This window comes from Balaenoptera ricei, chromosome 15, assembly GCF_028023285.1.
Source record: "Balaenoptera ricei isolate mBalRic1 chromosome 15, mBalRic1.hap2, whole genome shotgun sequence".
NCBI classification, from domain to species: Eukaryota; Metazoa; Chordata; class Mammalia; order Artiodactyla; family Balaenopteridae; genus Balaenoptera; species Balaenoptera ricei.
Window position 1 is genome coordinate 72315145 of NC_082653.1, and position 27672 is coordinate 72342816.

At 42.4% G+C, this 27672-nt stretch overlaps 1 protein-coding gene across 1 annotated transcript in view; it reads right to left on the minus strand.

Annotated features, from left to right (window-relative positions):
• Positions 1 to 27672, minus strand: part of XPO6 (exportin 6) — a 113251-nt gene that overhangs the window by 24602 nt on the left and 60977 nt on the right. The window contains exons 8-13 of the mRNA XM_059896570.1: positions 26240 to 26366; positions 20756 to 20865; positions 12439 to 12547; positions 10903 to 10995; positions 9681 to 9750; positions 60 to 219 (exon numbers count right to left, since the gene is read on the minus strand). Of these exons, the coding sequence (XP_059752553.1) occupies positions 60 to 219; positions 9681 to 9750; positions 10903 to 10995; positions 12439 to 12547; positions 20756 to 20865; positions 26240 to 26366 (669 nt within the window). The remainder of the gene's footprint in view (positions 1 to 59; positions 220 to 9680; positions 9751 to 10902; positions 10996 to 12438; positions 12548 to 20755; positions 20866 to 26239; positions 26367 to 27672) is intronic.

Consider the following 27672-nt stretch of genomic DNA (forward strand, 5'->3'; position numbering starts at 1 on the left):
AACAGCTGTTCCTCACACAAGCAGGTAAGCTGAGCTCCATGCTGTAACTGCCCACCCACCTCTCCACCACCGTGAGGGCGTCGCTGAAGCGCACGGCGAACACGTCCCCGATGAAGTACTCAGCTAGGCGGCCCACAGCCTGCAGGAGGGAGCTCAGGTCTCGCAGGGAACAGTGCAGCCGCCGGCAGTCGTTCTCTGCTGTGATGTTCAACCTGTGTCCTGGAACATAACACTTCAGATGGTTTTTCAACAGGAAGAACATGCTTTAATTACCACTACAGATAACTGCTCATCCAGGCAAGCTACATTCAGCAAAACCAATTTTTGAAACATAGCAACCCACAGGCTGCTTCCCAGTACCAAGCAGGGAAACTGGGCAGGCTCCACCTACAGCCAGACCCACATGCACCCCAAGGCCAGAGGGAGAAACAGAGACAACAGACAGCCCGGGCCGTGCTCACATGGACCCATCTGATCCATGACTGGATTCCTCTTGACCCTGTGAGGAATGACACCGCCAATTTTACATACAAGGAAACACACCCAGGGGGGCCCAGTAACTTGCCTAACATGGGTCGTATTTCCAGGGCAGAGCTAGACTCCTAAGCTAAGCCTATGCGACTCTGCAGGCTTTCTGCAAATGGCCCTGGTGCAGAATGGAGTCTCCATGGGCTGACAGGGTTCAAAGAACAGGGTGCACTCAGCACTCCACCCCAGGTTCGCAGGTAGCAACGTATGGACCAAAGGCACAGGACCTGGGATTCAGAAGACACAGGTTCCCTGCCACGTGCAAGCTCTGTGCCTCAGAGAGCCCTCTAAGTCTCAGTTTCTTCATCTTTAAAATGGAAACAAGCACTACTATCTAATTCACTATAGTAAGGGCTGAATTAGAATGTGTAAAAACCCTATAAACTATAAAACATTATTCAGTGTTTGTAATTAATAATGAATAACAAAGAGCTAGTGATTTTCTAAGGCCTGAAACTTTCCCTCAACATTTCTTCAAGCTGAGCAAGGAGGAAACAAAGATGAAGGGCAACAACATCCTCAATTCAGCCACCTCCTTGCCCTTTGGACCCCTCTCCCCACACAGGTCTACAAAATATATTAATTATTGCCAAGCCAGAGAAAGCGCTCTCCGTCTGACCAAGTCCTCCTCCTGCATCCAGGAGGAGGGAGGGAGGGGCAGTAACAGTAAGATCACTGCCATAGGGCACCTGCAATCCATCCACTCCCTAAATACTTTTCAAACCTTCTCCTGCCACTGCCACTTCAGGATTTTACTCTGCTGGAGGCAGGAACCTCCCCCCATGGCACTCCACGGCATCTTCCTAGAACCCAGATCTAAGCACAAAGCTCCCAGCAGGCAAGGTGCCAAACCCTTCTGGGGCTCCCTCTGGCCAAAAGGGAAAATCCCAACCTCCCCAGCCTCAGCTGAGGTCTCTGTGACTTCACCTCCTCCTCCGATCCCACTCTATCACCTGGACCCACTGATGACCCCCTGGTGCCTCGTCTCTGCACCTCTGCACAAGCTGCGGTCTCTGCCTGGAGTCCCCACGTCACTCTCTGGCCACGCACACCTCACGGCCCTCATATAGCCTGCAGGCTCACCTAAGTATCGCCTCTCCAGGAAAGCCTTCCCTCCCCACTCCCCCAACAGAGGGAACTCACTTCCCCTCCTACATCCCCCCAGGGCACTCCGTGCACATAAGGAGATAAACTACTGATTTGTAAGCCTGTCTCCTCACTGACTGTGAACTCCTTCGTGGGGAGGGGCTCTGGCCAGCAGCCAGCACGGCCCCTGGTACAGAATGAGTGACCACAGATGTACAACTGAATTCGATACACAGAACAGAGAGCTAACTAGAGCAGCAGAGAGAGTCCTGGGGGCCTGAATTTTCTCATACTGCCCTTGGGAGCATTCCCTTTACTATGTAAACGTGAATATGGATAAGCGACACCGGTGGAGAAGAAAAAGGAAGGATGACACTTAAAAGACTGGGGGTGAAGCAGCAAGTTCGATGCCTCAGCTCCTACACTGACTTCCAAGTGCTGAGGCTGGAAGAGAGCCTGTGACAGCCCCGAAGGAAGGACAGGAGCCTGGAAAAGGGGACACTGTGATCAGGGCTTGTTACAGTGGGTCACACCCCAAGGAGCAGAAGAACAAAAGGAAGGGGCAACTCAAGCAGAGAGCCAGTGACAAAGCCGGCCCTGACCTGCCCGATCACCTGTCCGCTTGCAACACTCCCCGTGGAGAGCAGAGCCTCGGCGCAGAAACACCCAGTGGGCTTCTCAGCCTCAGGCAGCCCTGCCAAGGCCGCTGGGTGGGCGTCGGAGGAGGGTGGGCCAGCTCCCCTAGTCAGAGCAGAAGGGTGAGCGTCCCACACCGCCAGCCAGAGGAGCCCACAGAACACACAGAACCAAGAAGTGGTTCTGGTCGTGCTTGGTCACATGAGAGCGAAAAATGCCTCTCTCCTCTCCTCTCCCAGTTAACAAAAGTGCCACAGATACACGCCTTCTGAATGTCAAGGATGTTCAGGGTTACTGCTATGGAACCGAAGCCCAGAGTAAATGAAAACCTGTTGTTCCACCTGTATGTACACCAACCAAGCCTTAGGGCTCTGTGGGAAATAAACCCTTAAGAAAAACATACCCTGGAACTGGATGTGGTGGTGGTACAGGCTTCAAAAGAGATGAGGCCAGCTCTTCTTTCAGAGAGCAACGTGGACAGGTTTCAAATCCGCATCAGTAGCCCCTCACTCTCCCTGCACGCACCCATCCTCATCTTCCACCCCATCTCCCACGGAGCTCTACCCTGACGAGTTGGTTTCAACTTATTCACTGTACTAAATACCAAGAACTAGGTACCCTTAGGTACAATCTAAGAACTAGGTTCTTAAATATTTTAAGCATGAAGGAAAACATTCTGTGTTTCTCTTTTAAAAACCAAACCAAAACACCACCCTAAATCATGTTTCCCTAGTAGATGGTAGTAAGACAGCTTAAAAGTCATGGGGACCATTATTATTCAACATAGTTTTGGAGGTTTTAGCCACAGCAATCAGAGAAGAAAAAGAAATAAAAGGAATCCAAATCAGAAAAGAAGTAAAGCTGTCACTGTTTGCAGATGACATGATACTATACGTAGAGAATACTAAAGATGCTACCAGAAAACTACTAGAGCTAATCAATGAATTTGGTAAAGTAGCAGGATACAAAATTAATGCACAGAAATCTCTTGCATTCTTATACACTAATGATGAAAAATCTGAAAGTGAAATTAAGAAAACACTCCCATTTACCAATGCAACAAAAAGAATAAAATATCTAGGAATAAACCTACCTAAGGAGACAAAAGACCTGTATGCAGAAAATTATAAGACACTGATGAAAGAAATTAAAGATGATACAAATAGATGGAGAGATATACCATGTTCTTGGATTGGAAGAATCAACATTGTGAAAATGACTCTACTACCCAAAGCAATCTACAGATTCAATGCAATCCCTATCAAACTACCACTGGCATTTTTCACAGAACTAGAAGAAAAAATTTCACAATTTGTATGGAAACACAAAAGACCCCGAATAGCCAAAGCAATCCTGAGAACGAAAAATGGAGCTGGAGGAATCAGGCTCCCTGACTTCAGACTATACTACAAACCTACAGTAATCAAGACAGTATGGTACTGGCACAAAAACAGAAACATAGATCAATGGAACAGGATAGAAAGCCCAGAGATAAACCCACGCACATATGGTCACCTTATCTTTGATAAAGGAGGCAAGCATATACAGTGGAGAAAAGACAGCCTCTTCAATAAGTGGTGCTGGGAAAACTGGACAGGTACATGTAAAAGTATGAAATTCGAACACTCCCTGACACCATACACAAAAATAAACTCAAAATGGATTAAAGACCTAAATGTAAGGCCAGACACTATCAAACTCTTAGAGGAAAACATAGGCAGAACACTCTATGACATAAATCACAGCAAGATCCTTTTTGACCCAGCTCCTAGAGAAATGGAAATAAAAACACAAATAAACAAATGGGACCTAATGAAACTTAAAAGCTTCTGCACAGCAAAGGAAACCATAAACAAGACCAAAAGACAACCCTCAGAATGGGAGAAAATATTTGCAAATGCAGCAACTGACAAAGGATTAATCTCCAAGATTTACAAGCAGCTCATGCAGCTCAATAACAAAAAAACAAACAACCCAATCCAAAAATGGGCAGAAGACCTAAATAGACATTTCTCCAAAGAAGATATACAGATTGCCAATAAACACATGAAAGAATGCTTAACATCATTAATCATTAGAGAAATGCAAATCAAAACTACAATGAGATATCATCTCACACTGGTCAGAATGGCCATCATCAAAAAATCTAGAAACAATAAATGCTGGAGAGGGTGTGGAGAAAAGGGAACACTCTTGCACTGTTGGTGGGAATGTAAATTGATACAGCCACTATGGAGAACAGTATGGAGTTTCCTTAAAAAGCTAAAAATAGAACTACCATATGACCCAGCAATCCCACTACTGGGCATATACCCTGAGAAAACCAGAATTCAAAGAGTCATGTACCAAAATGTTCATTGCAGTTCTATTTACAATAGCCAGGACATGGAAGCAACCTAAGTGTCCATCATCAGATGAATGGATAAAGAAGATGTGGCACATATATACAATGGAATATTACTCAGCCATAAAAAGAAACGAAATGGAGGTATTTGTAGTGAGGTGGATGGAGTTAGAGTCTGTCATACAGAGTGAAGTAAGTCAGAAAGAGAAAAACAAATACAGTATGGTAACACATACATATGGAATCTAAGGAAAAAAAAAAAAAAGGTCACAAAGAACCTAGTGGCAAGACAGGAATACAGACACAGACATACTAGAGAATGGACTTGAGGATATGGGGAGGGGGAAGGGTAAGATGTGACAGGGTGACAGAGTGGCATGGACATATATACACCACCAAATGTAAAACAGATAGCTAGTGGGAAGCAGCCGCATAGCACAGGGAGATCAGCTCGGTGCTTTGTGACCACCTAGAGGGGTGGGATAGGGAGGGTGGGAGGGAGGGAGACGCAGGAGGGAAGAGATATGGAAACATATGTATATGTATAACTGATTCACTCTGTTATAAAGCAGAAACTAACACACCATTGTAAAGCAATTATACTCCAATAAAGATGTTAAAAAAAAAAATCTAGGAACAATAAATGCTGGAGAGGGTGTGGAGAAAAGGGAACACTCTTGCACTGTTGGTGGGAATGTATATTGATACAGCCACTATGGAGAACAGTATGGAGGTTCCTTAAAAAACTAAAAATAGAACTACCATACGACCCAGCAATCCCACTACTGGGCATATACCCTGAGAAAACCAGAATTCAAAAAGAGTCATGTACCAAAATGTTCATTGCAGCTCTATTTACAATAGCCAGGACATGGAAGCAACCTAAGTGTCCATCATTGGATGAATGGATAAAGAAGATGTGGCACATATATACAATGGAATATTACTCAGCCATAAAAAGAAACGAAATTGAGTTATTTGTAGTGAGGTGGATGGAGTTAGAGTCTGTCATACAGAGTGAAGTAAGTCAGAAAGAGAAAAACAAATACCGTATGCTAACACATATATATGGAATCTAAGGGGAAAAAAAAAAGGTCATGAAGAACCTAGTGGCAAGACGGGAATAAAGACACAGACCTACTAGAGAATGGACTTGAGGATATGGGGAGGGGGAAGGGTAAAATGTGACAAAGTGAGAGAGTGGCATGGACATATATACACTACCAAATGTAAAATAGATAGCTAGTGGGAAGCAGCCGCATAGCACAGGGAGATCAGCTCGGTGCTTTGTGACCACCTAGAGGGGTGGGATAGGGAGGGTGGGAGGGAGGGAGATGCAAGAGGGAAGAGATATGGAAACATATGTATATGTATAACTGATTCACTTTGTTATAAAGCAGAAACTAACACACCATTGTAAAGCAATTATACTCCAATAAAGATGTAAAAAAAAAAAAAAGTCATAGTGACCAGGCCTGCCCCTCTTCCCCTTTGGCCCCTGCATCCACGCACACATCTGAAGCATGGCCTTCCCCCAGCCTTGCCCCTCCAGCCTCTTCTTGGACACCTCAACTGAATACTAGAGAGCCCAGTGCCTCTTGAGGGAGTCTTCCATCTTTGGACAGCTTCGTCAAAAACACAGGGGCTTCCCTATAATTGCTCCTTATTACCCCTGGTCCCGGCCTTTGAGGGGAGAAAAACAAGCCTAAGCCTGCTGACACATGACAGTCTTGGGGAGATATGCAGAGAGGGGTCACACTCTTGCCAGTCTCCTCTTGGCTGAAATACACCCCAGGGCCCCTTCCATTTTCTGTGTCACCCTCCCTCGAGAATCCTTGCCATCCTGACCACTCCCTTCTAAACCGACCCTAATTTGTCTGACAAAAAGCAGTACCTAGAATGAAAAACAGCTCGCAACTGCTATGTGTGTCTTAAACTATTAGTTTGAACCATATGAAATTGCTGATATTTGACTGTTTCTGACCTAAGAAAACTGCAATTCCATATAATTCAACTTAATACATATGTGCCGTCCAAGGTTCATATTAATCAAAATGGCAGTTGGCTCTTCCCTGCTCTGTCTGCAAGGCAGACAGACATACAGGCAGTAAGTACCCTAAATCAGCCTCCAGCCCCTGCCCCCCAGCCTGGAAACCACATACTACCACCACCACCAAAAAATCATGCAAGGTACCACACCTCAACCTGAGGGGGCAGGCTAGAGTTCCCACTGTGAAAAGCTGTTCAGATCAACCCACATTTTCTCCTATTTGGCTAAGGCTTAGTTCCCTCCCTCCTCCAGTCAACAGCACAGAACATCCGCAAAGTGGAGCCTGCAGGGGAGAACACTGCTACGTACAGGTTTCAGAGACAGAAAATATCATGGCCACACTGAAGTCCTATCTTACAGAAAGCAAGTCACCCTGCAGCTGCCTAGATGTACCCTAAGCCACATCCAAAGAACAGCTCACTGGCAAATCACTGCCCTGGAAAGAAACATCTTAATGTTAAATACAATTCGGTCTTTCTTTTTTTTTTTTTTTTTGAGGTGGGGGAGGCTGGGAGATAAAGGTATAAAAATTAGCATTTAAGGTATTCCACTCTGAGAGAACAAACAAGTCATAAACGAACCTAAGTAGAACAAAGAATTTAAGTCCAGAAATCTATATATTGTAGATGGAGCAATCTCTTAGGCAGGCAAGTTTGCACAGCTAAACAGAAAAATTAACAGGGCTGCTTAGAGCAGAAATATTGCCCCAATGAGGGAAGATCTCAGTAAGGAGTGGCAGAAGCCAATCACCTACAAAATGGATACCTGAGGGCCACATAAGGACACAAATGCAGCACTAGGGGCACAACAGGGCTTTGAGGATTTCTCAAACCACAAAAGGGACAGACAAACAGCAAGGGCAAAGGATGACTCCCAGGGGTAAGGGAGGCACAGCGACTGACGTACCTAGCACAGGGACAGCATGTTTTGCCTTGGACTTTACTGAGGAAGTGGAAGCAGAAGGATCAGCAGAAGCAGAGGAAAGAGTAAGACTCCCATCTCACAGGCTCTGGAATTCAGGCCGGGAGAAGGTCAATGCAAATGAAAGGAACGGGCCATAACCCATCAGGGGAAAGAGAACGTAGTTTCTGGTAAGAGGCAGTAAAGCTGACTAATATAGCATGGAGGTTATATGAGGGGTAAATGACCATGGGAACCAAGGAACAAAATGTACTCAGAGTTTCCATTTTTTAATAGCCTTTGTATTGGAAACTTGGCTTTTGCTTTGTCATGGATAAGAGAGCTCATTTTAAAACAGGAAATAAGGATTTCTCTGGCCTGAGAGGTTCTGCCACTGGAGAATATGCACCAATGATCAGTGCTAGGGATGAGGTTTAGAAATGACCTGGAAGAGCCAAGAGCACTGTGAAATTGCCAGTAAATGGGCGGCAATGAGAGCAGGCATATGATATTTCATTTAGGGAAAAATCATTCAGATTATCCTTCTCAGATAAGAAGCTCTGAGTTATCAATTATGTCTCAGAAAAAGGACTTAGGAATCACTGCAGATTTTCACCTGAAGACCGACACAATGTAATGTAAAAAAAGTCAGCTACTAACACTGACTTTAGGGGTCAATTTTGGGGGAAAGGAATACACGCTCAACTTTTTTTTTTTTTAAGATCAAGAATGTCTTTAGGGTCCTGACTATATTCTAATTTGAATAGTGGCCCTGAGGGAGAGATCACCACAGTACGATTTTTCCCAAGAATGGATTCTGGAAACATCTGTAGCATTTGTACACAGTCAAATGTCCATTAATGCTGACAGCATTTTACAGGCGCATTTGCTTTGAAAAGTGGTCTTTTTAAAGTTCTGCATAAGCTGTTCTTACCCTATCTACACCATCAGGGCCTAAAGCTGGGGCATGCCAAGTCCCATCAACCTCCTGGGGCCCAGTGGATTATTTAGAAGCTAATATAGTCATGGAAACAAGCCGTCACAGGCCACCAAGAAGGGCAGCCTCAGAAAGAGCCTCTCGGGGAGGCTCTGCCACAAATAACAAGCTCATCCAGGCAATGGGCTACACCCTGGACAGCTCTGTGCCAGGATGAAACCCGGCCAGGGCCAGGCAGAACTCCTGTAAGGAAAACTGTGAGGAAGAGCAGTGTGAAATGACGTGTGTGTGTGTGTGTGTGTGTGTGTGTGTGTGTGTGTGTGTGTGTGTGTGTGTGTGTGTGTGTGTGTGTTTTCAGCTGGCAGAATGAATGTCAAATTTTGGTTAATTCACCTTTTTATCATTCCCTATTATACCATCTTGGTACTAGCACCAACAAGCCACATGACCTTGGGTAAACTAACATCTCTGAACATTAATTTCCTCTTCTGTAAAACCGGAGAACTATTATTAGTACTTACACCTCACAGGCCAGTTGAGAGAATTAAATAACAAAAGCAAATAACATGGTGCCTGGCATGCAATGTGTGTTCTACAAATAGAAGCTATTATTTTATCATTATTATTAACAAAATAACCAAAAAATGCTAACCCTAAACCCCAAGCTGGTGAAACCTGCCAACAGCAGGCCAAAATCTTTCCAGCCGGCTACAGTCAGGGCTGCTGACACAGGAGCGCTAACAACCCCCCAGGGTGAGCTCTACCAGCCCACCTGCTGCAGAGCTGCTCCCATGTCCTCCTGATTCTAAAAGCCAGAGAAGAACGAACCCGTCGCAGGAAAGTCCAAGGCCATTTTTTGCTAGCGTACTAGTTGGCTTAAAGGACACAGAGAAATATTCTAATCACTAGGGTTTTTCAAAAGTCCTAACCTCTTTGCTCCAAACCAGCTTCCTTTCTCTCACTGAGATGCCTCTTTGGAATATGCGGTCACAGCCTCATCTCTTACCTCCCCCAAAGCTCCTTTTTAATCATGATTTTTTGTGTTTTTTTTAAAAATTTTCCCTGTTTAGAAATGGAGAGAGAGGGAGCAGTAGGGAGAGGGCAGTGGAGAAAGCATGTTCTGACAACACAGAAGGCAGTAATTAAATATCAGTCCAATTTTTTCTGAACATTAAATTAGAAAATAAAAGCCAGCTTACCTGACGCTGAAGTAACTATAAACTGCTGTAACCCCAGATAAACTTCTAAATTGTCCTGAAGAACTGGAAACTGAAAACAAAGAAACAAAGATTTAAAAACAAAAAAAACACCATAAATGCGAATTGTAACAGCATTTCAACAATGAAAGAAGTACCTATGGTGGGGAGGAACAGGATAAAAAACTTTTCTCTGGGAAGCTTTATATGCAGCCAAGAAGAGGTGGCACCCTTCAGCACCTCCCACCCCAGACAATTTCTACAATTGAAACCACCAGTTAATATTTGGAATAAGAAAGAAAGTAACACACCAGTTTGATACTTTTTCTAAACAAAGCACTGGATGCTGGGTATGATTATTATGACTATTATGTTCTTAAAAGAGGACATCAAGCCCCCAAATGATCTACACCTTCTAGAGCTCTGAGACAGGGCCCACCTCCCTTCAAGTCCAAGGAAAACCCTGCCTTTGAAAGAAACAGCAGATTTGCCTTATTAAAGTGTATGGCAGAGTGAAAAGACAGCCAAATTATTTGGAGTCAGTTTGCCTTACTCATTTAGCAGACAGGACCTTCATAACCAGAGCTCTACCTTCTCTTTCTAAAGCTGCTAACTCACCATTAAGATAAAATTAAGACGTTAATATGACAGGTCCCAAAGAAAGGCAGATGGCAAAATAAAATGGCACTCTCCATAAGAGAATACAAGATATAGCTGGGCTGTGCAATGCAAAACGGACCCCAATAAATTATCTTGCCTCTAGAGGAGAGATGGACTTAATGAAATCTCCTCAAATAACAAACACCACTTAGTAAATGAAATCAGTCCTTATGACTTAAGGATTCTAGCACATAAACACAGGCAGAGAGTACCCAGCAAATAATTTGTCAAGAGTGAGCTTTACAAAGGCTAACTTTTCAACGATGTAATTTTTATAAATAAATCTTCCACTTGGCTTAGCCACTTCTGAGCTACTGATGAAAGCATTAGTAAAATTCATATTACACCCAAGAGTTTAGGAAACAAAAACAGAGTTTCCAAAAGTTGATTTTAAAATATCTGGGGGAAATGTTAACATTTTTAAATTTGAGGGTCGGTTATGGTAATTATTATTCTGTTTAAAATATATACGTTTTATAATACTGGTGAGCAAAAAAGCCTTACTACTCATGCTACATGCAGGGAAATAATTAGGCTCTTCGTTCCCCTCCAAGTGGTGAGTTACCAGTGTTGAGAAGGCGTGTGTGGGAAGGAGCTCCATCACTTTGGCCACTACCTCCAAGCTCTGGCGTAAGTACCGCTGCCACTCGGTCTGCTGCTGCGGGGCAAACACAGAAGGATCAGCTCTCCCAGACAGGCAGAGTCTCGTCATCTTCCCCGCCAACCTGTCCTCAACCTCAAGTCCACTCTCAGACATAAATATGTGAAGAAATAGCAAATGATGGAACCAGGTTATTTGGTACTTTAAAAAGGCTAAGCTAAAAAAATTTTTTTAATCCAATGAGTTAACTTCACAGGAAGCTATTTCCTCAAAAAGCAAATGATCCACATAGAATGACCTACTTTTCTCCCTACTGTCATAGGAATAAGATATTTTTAAAAAGTCACCTGTGAAATGCTCAAGTCCCCTTTACGTCATCCCAGCTATAGGAATTGGTTCATTACTTTCTGAGACAGCCCGTCACTAAGCACGTATAAGTATAACCAAGCACACCAGTGCCAGGCAAAGTACGGTCCTCAGACAGGCAGCATCAGCATCTCCTGGTGGTTTGTCAGAAATGCAAACTCTGTGCCCGCACCCCAGACCTCCTGAATCAAAGTCTATTTAACAAGCTGTCCCAGTGATTCTTATCCAGGCTAAAATATGAGATGCACTGGCCTATATCAAACAGGTAACGGGAAGTGAAGCTAAAATTTACCAAGCCTCTACTACCCACCAGGCATGTGGTCAGCACATCCACGTGTGCTACCCTCACATGTAACTGTCAACACAGGTCAGTTCAGATATATCCTTCACCTTTTGGGAGATGAGGAAATTAAAGCTCAGAGAATTTCAGTGACCAGACCTCTACCTCCTTCCTACCCAGGGTTGCAGAGATTCAAATCCAGGCCATCTGATTCCAAGTACAAGGCTATTTTGAACCCAAATATGGCTTCCCTCAAGGTCTTGACCACACCACAGTGGCTGTTATTTTGAGAGTCATACCAGTGACCTGAAATTTTTTAAATGCACGGTGCTTAAGAAAAAGGAACACTGGAGTTGTGTCCTTACAGACATTTTCCTTACAAACGTTGGGCACACCAGCATCAATAAATTCAAGATTGATTTTAAGAGATATCAGTTTACAAAATATATATAGTCAAAAGAGACATCCTTTCATTCTAGCCTTATCATTTAAGTATCTCTTTAACTATTTCCACCAGCATCCAGCTAGCTTTTATTTGTTGCCCAGAGTGTGGGTGCAAGGCAGGGAAAACAGGAGGTAGATGCAGAGTCCTTACTAAACCACTTTTCACTGTACATATGGTTTCTCTACTTACCTCTCTAGTCCATATAGGTAAATGCCTGTAAAACTTTTTTTTTACAGTTAATGAACCCAAAGAGACCAGTCGGATACAATTTCAAATGCATAACTCAAACCGTAAGACCACTCTGGCTTAAAAATAATCTCCAGAGCAAAGAGCCACGGATTCCAAGGCTCCATTTCGATTCATACCACAGCATGACAATGATTAAGGTCAATTAGGATGTGCTGCTTACATCGTCATCCAGCGTCTCATCATCCAACTCCTCCAACTGGGCCTGGTTGTATCTGAACTGGATTCGATTCAACACCTCCGTGAGCAAGAGGACTAGGGCGTCTTCGTACCTATGTGGCAGGGAGAAATTCAACATCAGATGAAAGCAGGCTTTTAGCCTAGGATTTCAAAAAGGCCTCCTGTACTGTGAAGGGAATGGTGTCTGTGTTGGATCACCATACACAAGAAGCATCTAAACTAAACTTAGTTTATGGTTTTGCAAGTGCTATGTGAGAGTGGAACAGTAGCAGGGGTGTTTGTTTATTTATTTAACTATGTTCCAGGCACAGAACATACTGGATTGAACCTTCTTGATGGATTGAACCTTTTATCATTATATAATGTCCTTCTCTGCCTCAGGTAGCAATTTTTGTCTTAAAGTCTTTTTTGTCTGATATTAGTATAGCTACCCTTGCTCTCTTTTGGTTATTGTTTGCATGGAATATCTTTTTCTATCTTTTTACTTTAAACCTATTCGTGTCTAAAATTCAAGTGTCTTGAACAACATGTAGTTGGATCATGTTTTTTAATCCATTTTGCCAATCTTTGCTTTTTAACTGGAGAAGTTAATCCTTTACATTTAATGTAATTACCGATAAGGAAGGACTTACTTCTGCCATTCGTTTTCTCTATGTTATATCTTTTCTTCCTCAATTCCTCCAGTACTGCCTCCTTTTGTGTTAAATAGATATTTTCTAGTGTGCTATTTTAATTCCCTTGCCATTTCTTTTACCATATATTTTTAAAGTTTTTTCCTCAGTGGTTGCCCTGAGAACTGTAAGTACTATATATAAGTATCTATTAATTCAATGATTCAGTCCTTTTAACAACTGTGACAGGTAGGTGGTATTATCGGTACTTTTCTGATGAGGAAACTACAGTTAACAGAAGCTAAATAAACTGCCCAAGGTCACAAAGCTAGCTGGTTTGAACCCAGAGCTCCCTAACTCAACATGTCATGTTCTTCTCTCTACACATAAACCACCAACAGGCTTGGAGCCTGCTCCACCCACTCCAGAAAACCTCAATTCTAGTCAATTTGTAAGAACACTTAAAACCTAAAAGGAGAGATGGAAAAAGCCTAGGGGAACCCTGACCCTTTGATCTATGTCTAAGAATAATTTCTCAAAGAAACATGTGGAGCCCTAGCCTTGGATATTTCCCACATGTGATAAGAACTCAGAAGACAACATAGTTCTATGTGACAGTTGCTACCACAAGGGCCAACAAACCACTAATTTTCAAGAACAAATCAAGTAGCCGGAACGCTTGCCTGTCCTGAAATGTTTCTACGGGAAGTTCAGAGCTCGTCCTACTCACAAGGCAAACCAGCCACGCTGGTTATGCAGCTCTCAGTGCCAGTCCACTCTCCACATTGTGTGATGCTGGGACTCAGACTACACAAAGCACATTCCTCCTCTGCCTGTTAGGCTCTGTCAACAGGGGCACTGGAGGAAAACTGGAAGGCAGAAGGAGGGGCAAAGGGACCCCATTCTTCCTGTGGGCTTGCTGTCCTGGCCAGTGTCACCCCAACAATGGTCACCCGGCAGTAATAATTGGTTCCAGCTTCCACATTCCCCAAACCAGCCCCATCACGAACTCTCAGAGGTGCTGGCAGCAGCCAGGTTACATCTTCTCAAAGGATTAAGTCCCAGCTCCCTGGGGCCTCTCCTCTGAGCTCCTGTGGCAGTTGGGTGATATCCTCTCCTCAGAGATCTGAGCTCTAGCTGCATGGGGGCCGTCCCTCTGATATTTGACATTTTAATGACCCCAACACCTCTTTCCTTTGTACCGCTAGCCCTAGGGGTGGAGCTGCTTCCCACAGTTATCATCTGTGTTGTCTCAGTGGTCAAGAACATATGGAAAGAAGTCATTTGGTGGGACCTCTGGGAAAGCTTCTTTTGTCTAACCTCTCCCTCTTATTCCTGCTGCCTGAATCATAGGTGTGATGTCTATAGATTCAGCATCCATCTTTGACCATAACGTGACTGTGGAGATGGAAGCCATGCCTAAGGCTGGTAGAACAACAGGTAAAGGGATCCAAATATTAATTGACAGGGACTTCCCTGGCAGTCCAGTGGTTAAGACTCCACGCTCCCAATGCAGGGGGCACGGATTCAATCCCTGGTCGGGGAACTAAGATCCTGCATGCCGCACGGTGCGGCCTAAAAAACACAAAAACAAACAAACAACAAAATATTAATTGACATACCAAAAAAAAGGAGACACTGAACATTTGCCAAGGGAAAGAAAATTAACAGATTGTCACAGATGACACATGTTGAATTATTGAAGATTTTTAAAGCAGCTGTTATAACCATCCTCCATGAGGTTCTTTCAGCTGGAAGGTGTTTTGGACTGAACTGTGTCCACTCAAAATTCATATGTTGAGGGACTTCCTTGGTGGCACAGCGGTTAAGAATCCACCTGCCCATGCAGAGGACACGGGTTCAGTTGCTGGTCCAGAGAGATCCCACATGCCGTGGAGCAACTAAAAGTCCATGCACCACAACTACTGAGCCTGTGTGCTGCAACTACTGAAGCTTGCGCACCTAGAGCCCGTGCTCCGCAACAAGAGAAGCCACCGCAATGAGAAGCCCACGCACTGCAACGAAGAGTAGCCCCCGCTTGCCGCAACTAGAGAAAGCCTGCGTGCAGCAACGAAGACCCAACGCTGCCATAAATAAATAAATAAATAAATATATAAATAAATTCATACATTGAAGCCCTAACTCTCAGTGTGACTGTATTGGAGACAAGGCCCATAAAAGTTAATAAAAGTTAAGTGAGATCATAAGGGTGGGGCGGGCCTTAATCCACTTATACGAAGAGGAGGAGACATGAGGAAGTACGAGCGTGCTCACTCTCCCCACTCCCCGTTCATACACAGAAGAGAGGCCATGTGAGGTCACAGAGGGAAGGCAGCGTCTGCAAGCCAGGGAGAGCCCTCACCAGAAACCGAATCTGCCAGCACCCTGATCCATGACTTCCAGTCTCCAGAAGTATGAGAAAATTAATTTCTGTTGTTTAAGCCACCCAGCCAGTGGTATTTTGTTATGGCAGCCCGAGCTGATCAAACTAGAAGGTAAAGGATAATGAAAAAGAAACCTGGAACTTCAAGAATGAAGGGAAAGCAAGAGAACTGACAAATCTCTTGGTAAACACAACAGACTGTTTCTCTATTGTTTCTCTTAAGATCTTTAAAATATGAATGTTGGATGAAAGCAAAAATAGAACACTGTCTGATGGGGTTTTCAATGCACACAGATGTAAAATATATGGCAACCTCAATACAAAGAAGGGAGGGCAAAAAGATCTATATGGTGGTGAGGTTCCTATATCACACTTGAAGTGGTAGTATGTTAACTTGAAAAATTAAATATATATGTATTTTAATATACAGAGCAACCACTTAAAAAACTCACATAAAGAGATATAGTCAAACACTCAATAGATACATTGAAAAGGAAAACTAAACTTGTGTGAAACAACAGAGTCTCAAAATAAATGAAGCAAAAACTGATAGAACTGAAAGGAGATGTAGACAAATCTACAATTATATCTGGGAGAATTCAACTCTCTCTCAGTAACTGACAGAACAAGCTGGATAAAGACAACATGTACACCATCAACCAACCTGACCTAACTGACATATCTAGAACACTCCACCCAACAACAGCAGAATGCACACTTCTCAAGTGCACAATGAACAATCACCAAGAAGACTAGGTCATAAAACAAACCTTAACAAATTGAAAAGAATTGAAATCACCCAAAATGTGTTTGCAGATCATAATCAACTAGAAACAATAATGAGAAGGCATATGGAAAATCCCCAAATATTTGGAAATTAAACAACAAAGAGGAACTCAAGAGAAATTACAAAATATTTTAAATTGAATGGAAAGGAAAATAAAACATATTAAAATTTGATAAAGCTAAGGCAGTGCTCAGAGAGAAACTTACAGCATTACATGCTTAAATATACAATGCAAATAAACCTATAGATCTGGGTGGCTCAAGCCACAAATGTGATTCCAAAAGCACCTCAACTTCTTCTGAGAGTTAAATAAAATTTTACACGTTAAGGTGACTACATAGTAGGTGTTTGTAAACATATGATGAATGAAGGAACAAGAGAACAAACAAATGAATAAACATGCAGGCAATAAATAAACAAAACTACAAGTCAGATAACTATGAAGCACTGAAGCATAGTCCTGGATAGCTTTTTCAACTCAATGAAATAACTAAGATTCCATTCCCTTGCTCTCTGGGGCAATCAACAGCATGAATTTCTCGTAACAAGAGCTAGAAAGCTACTGAAGCCCTGGTACAACCCTAGTTAATACCTTTTATTAACTGTATCAAAATGTCATGTGTCACAATGGCACTTCCTCTCTATTCAGCAGAAAAACCCACTCAGAAGAGAAGGGCAGCAATTTTTCTCACGCTTACCCACATTTGTTCATAGTCCAATTGAATGTCACCCGGAATCCCTGGCAGGTCTATGGCCAGCACTTGCCAGCACTTTCATGACAAAGGGGTTCACAGGACATGACTCAATAACTTCAGGTTGCTTAACTCACTTCAGGTTTCCTCATCTTCCTGTAAAAATAAGTTTCTACACAGGTGTCTCCCTTCACATTAACAAGCATAGAGAGAAGGGAGTGAGAGAGAGAAAAGGGACGAGAACCAATACTTATTTACTGAACACCTACTGTCAGCCAAGGTACTTTACACACACTGGTTCATTTAATTTGCTCAACAACTTGTAAAGTAGGAACAACCGTTCCCAAAGTACAAAGAGGAGAAAAGGAGACTGAAATTTAGGTCTTCCCACACCACAGATTCAAAATGGCAAACCTGGACAGTAAACCCCATTAGCAATTTCGTTCAGCTGGGTATGTTACAGAACATTTATTCCATTAACACTGGGACTCAAGTTCTCTAAGTCCCCACCAGTTCTGATCAAGAAACTCTTGAGCATCCTCACTGAACAAGGAACATGCAGAGCTCCAATTTCCAAGCTCCTAGGACCAAAAATAAATCCACGTACATTTGTGCTTCTAAATTCGTAGCCTACAATGCCTATCACTTTGTTGTGATGAATGATGCAAAACCTTTAAACCACAAGGGACAGGAACTGAATGCTGTCTCTGTGACTTAACCACACCTACGTTTTGCATTTAAGATACCAAGAAAACATTCTTGACTACTTCCTGCAAGATCAGTTGCTTCTGAAATTCTGGCTCAAGCCACAAAAGCCCCCCAACTTCTTTCAGATACATTTTCTCAGTTGAAAAACATTTGATTGCATTTACATGCTCTTCATTAAAATGAATGTGGTAATTATCTGTAGCCAGTGCTCTTTAACAGCTGCTTCTGCAAAACAGTGTATCTCTACTCTATTGGGATCTCTAATATAACCTAGAGCAGTGGTTTAACTTTCATTTAAAATTTTTTCAGGGCTTCCCTGGTGGCACAGTGGTTAAGAATCCACCTGCCAGTGCAGCGGACACGGGTTCAAGCCCTGGTCTGGGAAGATCCCACATGCCGCAGAGCAGCTAAGCCCGTGAACCACAACTACTGAGCCTGCGCTCTAGAGCCCGCGAGCCACAACTACTGAGCCCACGTGCTGCAACTACTGAAGCCCACGTGCCCAGAGCCCATGCTCTGCAACAAAGAGAAGCCACTGCAATGAGAAGCCTGTGCACCGCAACAAAGAGGAGCCCCAGCTCGCCGCAACTAGAGAAAGCCCGCACGCAGCAACGAAGACCCAACGCAGCCAAAAATAAATAAATAAATTTATTTTTTAATAAATAAATAATTTTTAATAAATAAATAAATTTTAAGAATAAATAAATAAAATTTTTCCAGTGCACACTTGTGTAAATATACAGCATAAGAGGTGAAAGGAAAAACATGTAAGTTAAAGTTCAACTATTTTCTTTGCACACCTCAGCAGACTACACCCTTCTTTGTAGTCTACTACCTTAGACCACTAGAGGGTGTCTGATTGACAAGCAGTTCCCCAGATGATGGTTACCATTTAACAGCATAAACCACAGACAAGCTTTGAGGGTTTGGGAGTTTTTTGTTTTTTAAAGGCATAAAAGTGTTATACATGTATGTTTAAAAAGAAAGTCACGAAAAATTAGAAAGCCTAATATTTAGGATAATAATCAAATGATCAATGAGAAAAATCCCTAGTGCTTTTTTTTTTAATTGGAGTACAGTTGCTTTACAATATTGTGTTAGTTTATACTGTACGGCAAAGTGAATCAGCTGTATATATGTATACATATACATGAATGTATATACATATACATATATCCCCTCTTTTAAGGATTTCCTTCTCATTTAGGTCACCACAGAGCACTGAGTAGAGTTCCCTGTGCTACACAGTAGGTTCTCATTAGTTATCTATTTTATATACAGTATCAATAGTGTATATATGTCAATCCCAATTTCCCAAATCATCCCACCCCTAGTGTTTAAAGCTGTCAGCAAGAACCACTGACAACTGTGACAACAGATGACAGATGCCTAGGCAGGCAAGACAACATCTGCAAGTGGGCTGAAGGCCTTTGTTATCCAGGGACCCTGTCATTTAACTCCACAGTCACCACCTCAGTCAAATGACAACAACATCTTCTATTACTTATTATTACTGTGTAGTCATTACTATGTCCATTTATTGAGTGCCTAATACGTGATTGATAGTGTGCCAGGTATTTTATATACAATTTCCTTGAATCCTAGCCATTCTGCAAAAGAGGTATTAGTATTAGTATGCTCATTTTGCAAGAGGAAACGTGATTACCATATAACTTGACCAAAAGTAACACTGCTGCCATGAAGCAGTAAAGAAATTTAAACTGCACCACTGCTCCTTCTATTGGTGCAACAGTCTGCACAAGTATATATTTTCTCAATGGAACCATATTCTCCACACCTAAAGCACATTTGTACTGCGCTTTAAAAAGCATTTTCATATTAATCATGTCCTCAGTTTATTCTTCCAACAAGCCTGAGAGATGTGAAAGAATATCTACCACTTAAATATAGCAAAATCAGGCACAGTCCCAGAACCAAAGGATGCAACTGCTCAGCATACAAGAAAGAGAATTTGGCGGAAGTGCCTTTTCTTTGAACAATCTCATTCAACAACACAATTACTCACAGTTGGCAAATTCACCGAAAACAGGATCCACTGTTGTGTAAGAAGGTTTCTGACACACAAATATACTACCCATAACCACATGTGACCTGACACCATAACAAGATGGAAGCTATTTTGCAATCACAAAAATAGTTTTGGGAATGAAAGTACAAATGCTAAACTTGGAATGCAAATACTGTTTCGAATTTTAAAAACGCATAAAACCTCAGCAATGGAAAGGGTTTTAGAGGTTCAGTCCAACTCTCCCCAGTTGGGGGGTCTCCTCACCACCTCCATTTGGCACATTTCTGGGGGAGGGGCATTCACTATCTCCACCATCAACCACTAATACTATTTACTGAGCATTTGTAATATGTTGAGCGTTCTAGATATATTAGCTTCAAATAATTAGATATATAATGACCACAGTGTACAGGAACCATACTTTCTGCCTGCAAACAAGAAAAAATGGGTTTGAGAAACATGGGGAAAAAAACATTTCCCCATTTTCTGTTTTTTAAAATAAAATTAGAAGTACAAAAATGATTATCTCTGGATTGCGGGATTATAGATAACTTTTCTTTATATTTTTCTATCTTTGCTAGTTTTTAAAATAAATATTTTTTTCCTGACAAGTATTTATTACTTTATTTGGGAAATTTTCAAGCACATACAAAGGGAGTGAGGCTATAATGAACCCCAAGTTCCTATCAACTAAGTTCAACACCAATTATCAACACATGGCCAACCCACTTCCCCCTCTATCCCCAGGGAATTATTTTAAAGCAAATCCCAGATATCATATCATTTTATCCAATAAATACTTCAGCTTGTATCTCTAAAATAAGGGCCATGGGGGAGGATGGGGACCACAAAAGCATTATCATACCTAAAAAATTAACAATACATATTACTTTTTTAATCAGAAAAATGTGTTTTTAAAAATGAGATATTTAAGGGGAAGAAAGAAGAAAATGCTCAATGGCTTTACTACCTAAACAGCTTACATGACTCAGTTTCACTGAAGAGGTCTGACTGCATGGTTGCCTCTTTAGGCCACAAGAAAAACTGACAAAAATGTTTATTTCTAGTTATCAATGTTTCTGCGGTTTACCTGTTGAGAACTGCTTCCTTGTCTCCCAGACGGCTTTTAATTTTACTTGTCAGATAGTCCAAAAAGAGCGTCCAGATATCCAAACAAGAGAAGTAACCTTCATGAGTAGGCTATGGTGCAAAAGAAATCCAGACAATGAAATTACTTAATGCAATTACTCCTTAGAAACACACCCACCAGTGTTTACATCCACCAGAATGCTACAACCATAAGCCTAGGTTCCCTCGGCTTCTTGGTAACCACAATTGGTGTCTTTTATTCGGTCTTCACGATTGGGCCCTGTTGAACCTAACAAGACAAGGGTACCATGGAACACATCATTAAGGAGATACTGTACTATGCAGGGCAAACCAATTTACAAAATAAGCCGAGCGAACACCTGTTTTAAAATCTGAGACTGTGATGCAGAGAGTTCTTACAGATCATCCAATTCAAATCTGTTTTAGAGAAAAAGAAACTGAGATCCAGAGATATGTTCAAGGTCAGGGGTAGGAACAGGTCCCTATACCCCCAGCCAATGCTCTTTCCACTACATAGTATTACAAAACCAAAACTAAGTTTCAGTGGCTCCAAAGTGACAAGTTTACACATTTGAACATTAGGAAAGTAACATCTGCAGTCTTCCTACATAACAGATTGAAAATGAGCTCGTTAAGACTGACCTACAGGCTTTAGCTCATCTGCAAAGTAGACGTGTCAAACAGGCTAACAGCAACCTCTTACCAGGTGTCAATAAGGACAAAGTAAGGAGAAAAGAGCAAGTCTTTGTAGGGTCCTAGCGCCTGGACCACTGCACTGATCAACTTTCTCAAGAGCCTTGAGATTCTATTTCATGCAAAATCCAAGCATTATATTCTCCAACATCTAGTCCTTCTCACACATATTCAGTTTCATCTGTGGCCCCCCAATCCCTTATATATCCACTCAAATTCTTGCTACCTACAAGAACTCTTCGGCTTTACTTGTGATTACTTCATCGAACCACATATTTGATGGCAGGATTAGATATGGAAAGAAATAATACCATCATCTTCTTGAGTCAGTTTCCTTCCATCTCTGAGCCAAAGAAATCCAGAAGTTTACAAGGGCATGTATGGAATCTGTCCAAGAGATAACTACCAATGATGGTGGTGGTGTACCCAGGCTGGGTCTGAGACAGAAAAACTGTCAACTTAAAAAATGTGGCAGACCCCACTCACAAGCCACAGGGCAGCTCTGGAACTGGACTGCTACAGCTCAGTCAGGACCACTGGCAGGGCCATCCTCAGGACATGAAATGAACCAGAAGAATAAGCAGAAAAAACAATAAGCCGTGTGGAAATAATATGGATAGCTTGTGGACAGGCACTTGACTTGCAGCCAGGAGATGTAGTCTCGTCCTGTGCTTCCAGTAAGGAGGTCACCCAGCCACCCTTCCTTGCTTTGACAATAAATACCTACCAGATCCCTCACCAAAAAATATAACTGATCAGATGCATGTGGAGGTGCTTTTGAGAAAAGCCACCATATAAATCCAAGTGTTATGGCTATGTCAAAGTAGTTTACAATTATACACGTCTTTCTCATGCGTTTGAATTGAGGATTTACTGTGTGGCTCAAGGCTGGAAAAAAAGTTGGGCAAATACACCCTCTGTAGGACCTGAAACACTACCATTCACATCCATCTCTACAGGCCCCACTGTGAGGCCTTATGCACTGCCCACAGTCTGGCCTTTGACAATTGCTCTGGGCACAGATTGCTAAGGTCATAAAGGCAATAGGCTGACTGCACTTTTGGAGTCATACAACTTTGCAGAGCCCTCAGGGACCCATTTTTAAAATGTACCCATACTCAGATTTTTTACTTTTCAGATCCCAGGGCTGGTTAGTCACTAAAGATCCTGGCAAGTTCCTTTACGAAACTAATGATACTACTCTTCTCTCCAAGTGGTTTGTTTTCATTTGCATTGGTCTGTTTGATCTTCACAACAGTCCTGGAAACCGGAGAGATGTTTTTCTTCTTCCCATTTTACAGATAAAGAAACCAGAAGTCAAGTCATCTGCCCAAGGTGACAAGATAAGGAACAAAAACAGGACTAGACTGTGGATCGTAAGACTCCCCCAGTCCAGACCCTTCCCCCTATGCCATACTATCTCAGGCATGTTTTAAGAAGAAGGGGCAAAATGGAAACTGCAAGACCAAGAAGGAATTGGTAATGATACAGCAAGAGAAGGAGCAGGAAGACAGAAACCATATGTTTATACAGACACCTCAGGGGCTCAGCAATGGTAGAGGCAAACACCTGATGAGCACTAGTGGCTGGAGGGACTGTGGCAGGACACTTAGGTGAAAGAAAAAATGCAGGAAAATAAACAGAAGAGAGGAAATGGTTACAGGAAGATACTACCACCATCTTTGTCTTATTACTATTCTTTAAAAATATGTTGACCAGGGACTTCCCTGGTGGTGCAGTGGTTAAGAATCTGCCTACCAATGCAGGGGACACAGGTTCGAGCCCTGGTCCGGGAAGATCCCACATGCCGCGGAGCAACTAAGCCCGTGCGCCACAACTACCGAGCCTGTGCTCTAGAGCCCGCGAGCCACAACTACTGAAGCCCACGCACCACAACTACTGAAGCCCGCATGCCTGGAGCCCGTGGTCCTCAACAAGAGAACCCACTGCAATGAGAAGCCTGCGCACCGCAATGAAGAGTAGCCCCCGTTCACCTCAACTAGAGAAAGCCTGCGTGCAGCAACAAAAACCCAACAGACCCAAAGATAAATAAATTAAAAATAAATTTAAAAAAAAATGTTGACCAGGACTAATATTTCCATGAATTGTAGGAACAAAAGGCAAAGTACATTGAGAATAACCCTCTAAACAAGAGAAAAGACACATTTTCCCACTTTACAGAGAACTAAGCTCTAATAAAGGAAGAGCACGCTGTTAATGAACAGATGAGAACTTAAAGCTCTCTTGAGAGCAATTTAATTTCTTATTCTTAAATCTTATCCTAAAGAAATCTTTTACTACCAGCTCCTGGGCCTAGAGTGTGCCCTGCCAGCTTTCTCCCGCCCTGCCTCTCCAGCAAAGGGCAGCTTCCCCCGGAGCCCCTTCCAGGTTCCTGCCCTTCTGGCCAGCGCTCAGAATTGGCTTCTGCCTGCACCTCGAGGCCACCAACCCATACAGCCCAGAGTCTGCACCCAGAAATGCAAGTCCTCGCACAGGAGGCCAGCAGAACACAGGGAGCTCAGCTGACAGTGACCCACTGGTGAGGGAGGAAGACAGAAGCTTGCTGTTTGCCTCATGACCAATCTATCTCTTCTCCCAGTATGTAATTAAAACACATATAAATATATAAAACCACCACTCTCGGTTCAGTGGAAAATTAACCCGTAGGATTCTAGTGAAAGAATCATAGAAGATGAATATGGAAAGACCCTAAAGATGCCCACTGCAGTCTATCTCCTTAGGAAATTTAAAAGACTTGTCCAAGGACTGAATCTAATAGAAATAACCAGAGCTCAAACACAGAACTTTTGGGTCCACATCCAAAGAAGGAGGCATCAGACATGCATACTTCAAAATACTTTTTAGCTTTCTTCTACACCACGTATACTAAAAAGGTCCCACTTTACACAGGGAGCAAAATCGCAAGACGTTTCATTCTGTTTCCCAAATAAACCCTTCCTTCTGCCCCCAGCACTGGCTCCTTATCTCTCGTTCATTTCTGCTGCACTTATTCTAAGGTATCTATCAAATCCTTCCTTTTTTCCTGGTCCCCTTTAAGATTTCTCCAGATCCATCTCAAATCTCTCCCACTTCTGATGCTTCTCTCCTACATCCTCACCCTCTTACATCTCATCACCTCTTCTATCCCTTCTAGGCCTAGTGAGATCAGCGTGTTTCCTTCTTGCTCTGCACTCACCGGCCCCTCTATCAGACATCGTGTCACTTCTTTAACCTTTGATCCTCCTCCATCCGCACCCTTCCAAATCCCCTTGTACATATACACACCCCTCCCAGCCTCCACCCTTACCTCTCCTCTAGCCTCATTAAGTTACAACATCAGTGACTGAAACAACCAAAAAAGACTGCTTATAAAATCAGATGCCCTCACTGACCCAGCAGTTTCATCCCTGGTAATATACCAACATACGCAGAAAGAGCTACGTATGTACATCAAAAGGCAGGCACAAGAATGTTCACTGCAACATGATTCATGACCACCAAAAACTGGAAGTGGCCCAAATCAGCAGTGGAGTGGCTTTTCTAATAACTTCCTATAAAACAATGAGAACAAACTACTGCCACACACAACACAGATGAAGCTCACAAACATAATGTTGAATGAAAAAAGTCAGACAAAACAAATCTACATTGTATGCTTCCATTTAGACAAGGTCTAAAACAGGCACAACTCATCTGGGATATTAAAGTCAGGTCTGGGGTTACTTCTGGGGAGGATGTGGAGGGGAGTGATGAAGGACATGAGGGGATTTCTGGGGGTGCTGGTAATGTTCTACTTCTTGACTTAGGTGGTGGTCACATGTCTTGTTCGTTTGGGGAAAACTCACGAAGCTATACATGTATGATTTATGCACTTTTCCATACGTGTGTGATAGTTCAACAAAAAGCTTTTTTGGGGGGAGTGGGGGGGAGCTGCACCACAATGCTTGCGGGATCTGAGTTCCTCAACCAGGGATTGTGCCCGGACCACGGCAGTGAAAGCCCCGAAACCTAACTACTAGGCCACCAGGGAGCTCCCCAAAAAGCTAATAAAGACACACAAATGGGCACAAGTGATAGGGCATGACAGAAATGTTTAAAACTGGACTCTGATGATGGCTGCACAAGTCTATAAATCTATCGAACATCACTGAATTGTACAATTACAATGGGTGAATTGCATAGTAAGTAAATGTTATCTCAATAAAGCTGCTGAAATATATATAGAAACAAAAAATATTGAGTCATCAGAATGTAAATTCAGTGAAGGCAAGGACTCTGCTTACAAGGGTTATATGCCTCGCTCCTGGAACACAACAGGAGCTCAAAAAACATTTGCTGAATGGGAGAAACAACTGGATCCACCAAAACTGAACTCTTGAGAGCTTCACTATTTACAATCTCCTTGTGGTAAGTCTTAGTGACAGTTACAGACTAGAACTAAAGGCCCTAACTTCAGACTTTTTCTGTATTTTGCTTCTTCAACGTAACAGTGATTAAGAGCAGACTCTATGGGTTCAAATCCTGGCTCCACCACTTACTAACTGTATGACCCTCAGCAAGTTACCTTTGTGCCTCAGTTTCTTTATCTGTAAAATGGGGATGATAATACCTACCTCATAGGGTTGTTATGAAGGATAAATGTGTTAATCTTCATATAGTAAGCACTATATAAATGTTTGACAAATAAAATAAAGAAGTTCTTTCTCCTGAAAGTAACAAAGTAGACATTTTGAGTGGCAAGGGATAGACATGGGCAGTTCCAGTGCTTTACCTGATGAAATGTGTACTTGAACAAAAGTGTCAAAAACTCCACCACGGGGAACTGGGAGTAGGACTCGATTCTTCTTAGGTGAACACTGACAAAGAGCCGCAGAAAGTCAGTAAACTTCTCGATGTAGCTAAAGAAGACAAGAAGACAAAAGGTGACAATGAGAAACTCGGCCACCTCCCTAGAAGAGAACTCAAATTCAATCCAAATTTCTTTCAGTACAAAACTATACAGATTTATAACAAATATATTTTCAGTTAAAAATATAAAGGCCTGCAACAATTACCTACAGGTCAGGCAACCCTTCATTCCATTACCACCTGAAACATAGCAGAAAAGCAACTTTAATCCTCAGACACTATCTAGGTAAGGCATCTTATAAGCTAGCATCCTCATATTTTCTAACTCAGTGTTATGACCCAATTAAAGTGAAAGGAAATGGTACTCAAAAGGTCCATGGGCAGATCATCTGTCATTTCAATGTGGCAAGTCTGGAGGGCTGGTTTTCTTTGCTAGGAGGCCAAAATATTAAAACGAATGTGCTAAAAACCCAAAAACAAAACAAGGCTATAGGAAAGGGATGGCATCCAGGTAAGATATATTCAGTCTTGCAACCTAATGTTCATGTTTTTTCCCACCCTCTGGCTCCTGGTGCTAATTAAACATAGCACATCCCAATCCATTCTGAAAGTGATTTCAAATGTAAGGGAGGAGGACTGTTAGAGCTGGACAAGACTCAGGGACAATTTAATGATGCATCATTTTAGAGATGAAGCCCAGAGAGATAAAGTGACTGGCCCAAGGTCACTCAGCCAGCTCACAAAAGAATTGGACTACCATCTACTCCCAATCCAGTGCTCTTTCTTTTCACATCACAGTGAACTCCCAATTCATTTGTATTCAAAAATCATTTCACAGAAGAGTGTGGGTCACAGCTGCAAGGATAAGATATTTCTGTTATTGAATACACAGCACATCATCACTCTCACATTTCAGAAACTGTCATTTTAAGCTCCTAAATACCAAAAGGTGATTAGAAAATGAGATGGGCATACCTCCATAAACCACATTTCAGAGACAGATTAAAAAAGATAAAAGATACACTGGGCCTTAGCCAAATATTGAATGATGGCTAAAAGCAATTCTGAAACTCCTAACTGCAAAAAGCTGTGTTGTTTTTTTTTTAAAGCAAAGATGTATGAGATAATAAAGGGGAAGAAGACTACTCCTCAGAAGAGCAAAACTGGCCCATAAATAAAACGTCCCATATTGTTCCTGGGACCTAGCACCCTCAGGGTGGCCAATCTGTGTGGCCGCCACACACAGGTAAGCTTATTTGCAGCTTAAAAAAAAAAAATGAATTTGTTTGATAAGGATCATGGGGCCAAATACCTGAAAAACAGTAAGGCACTAATCAACTGTTTTTAGAGATAGGA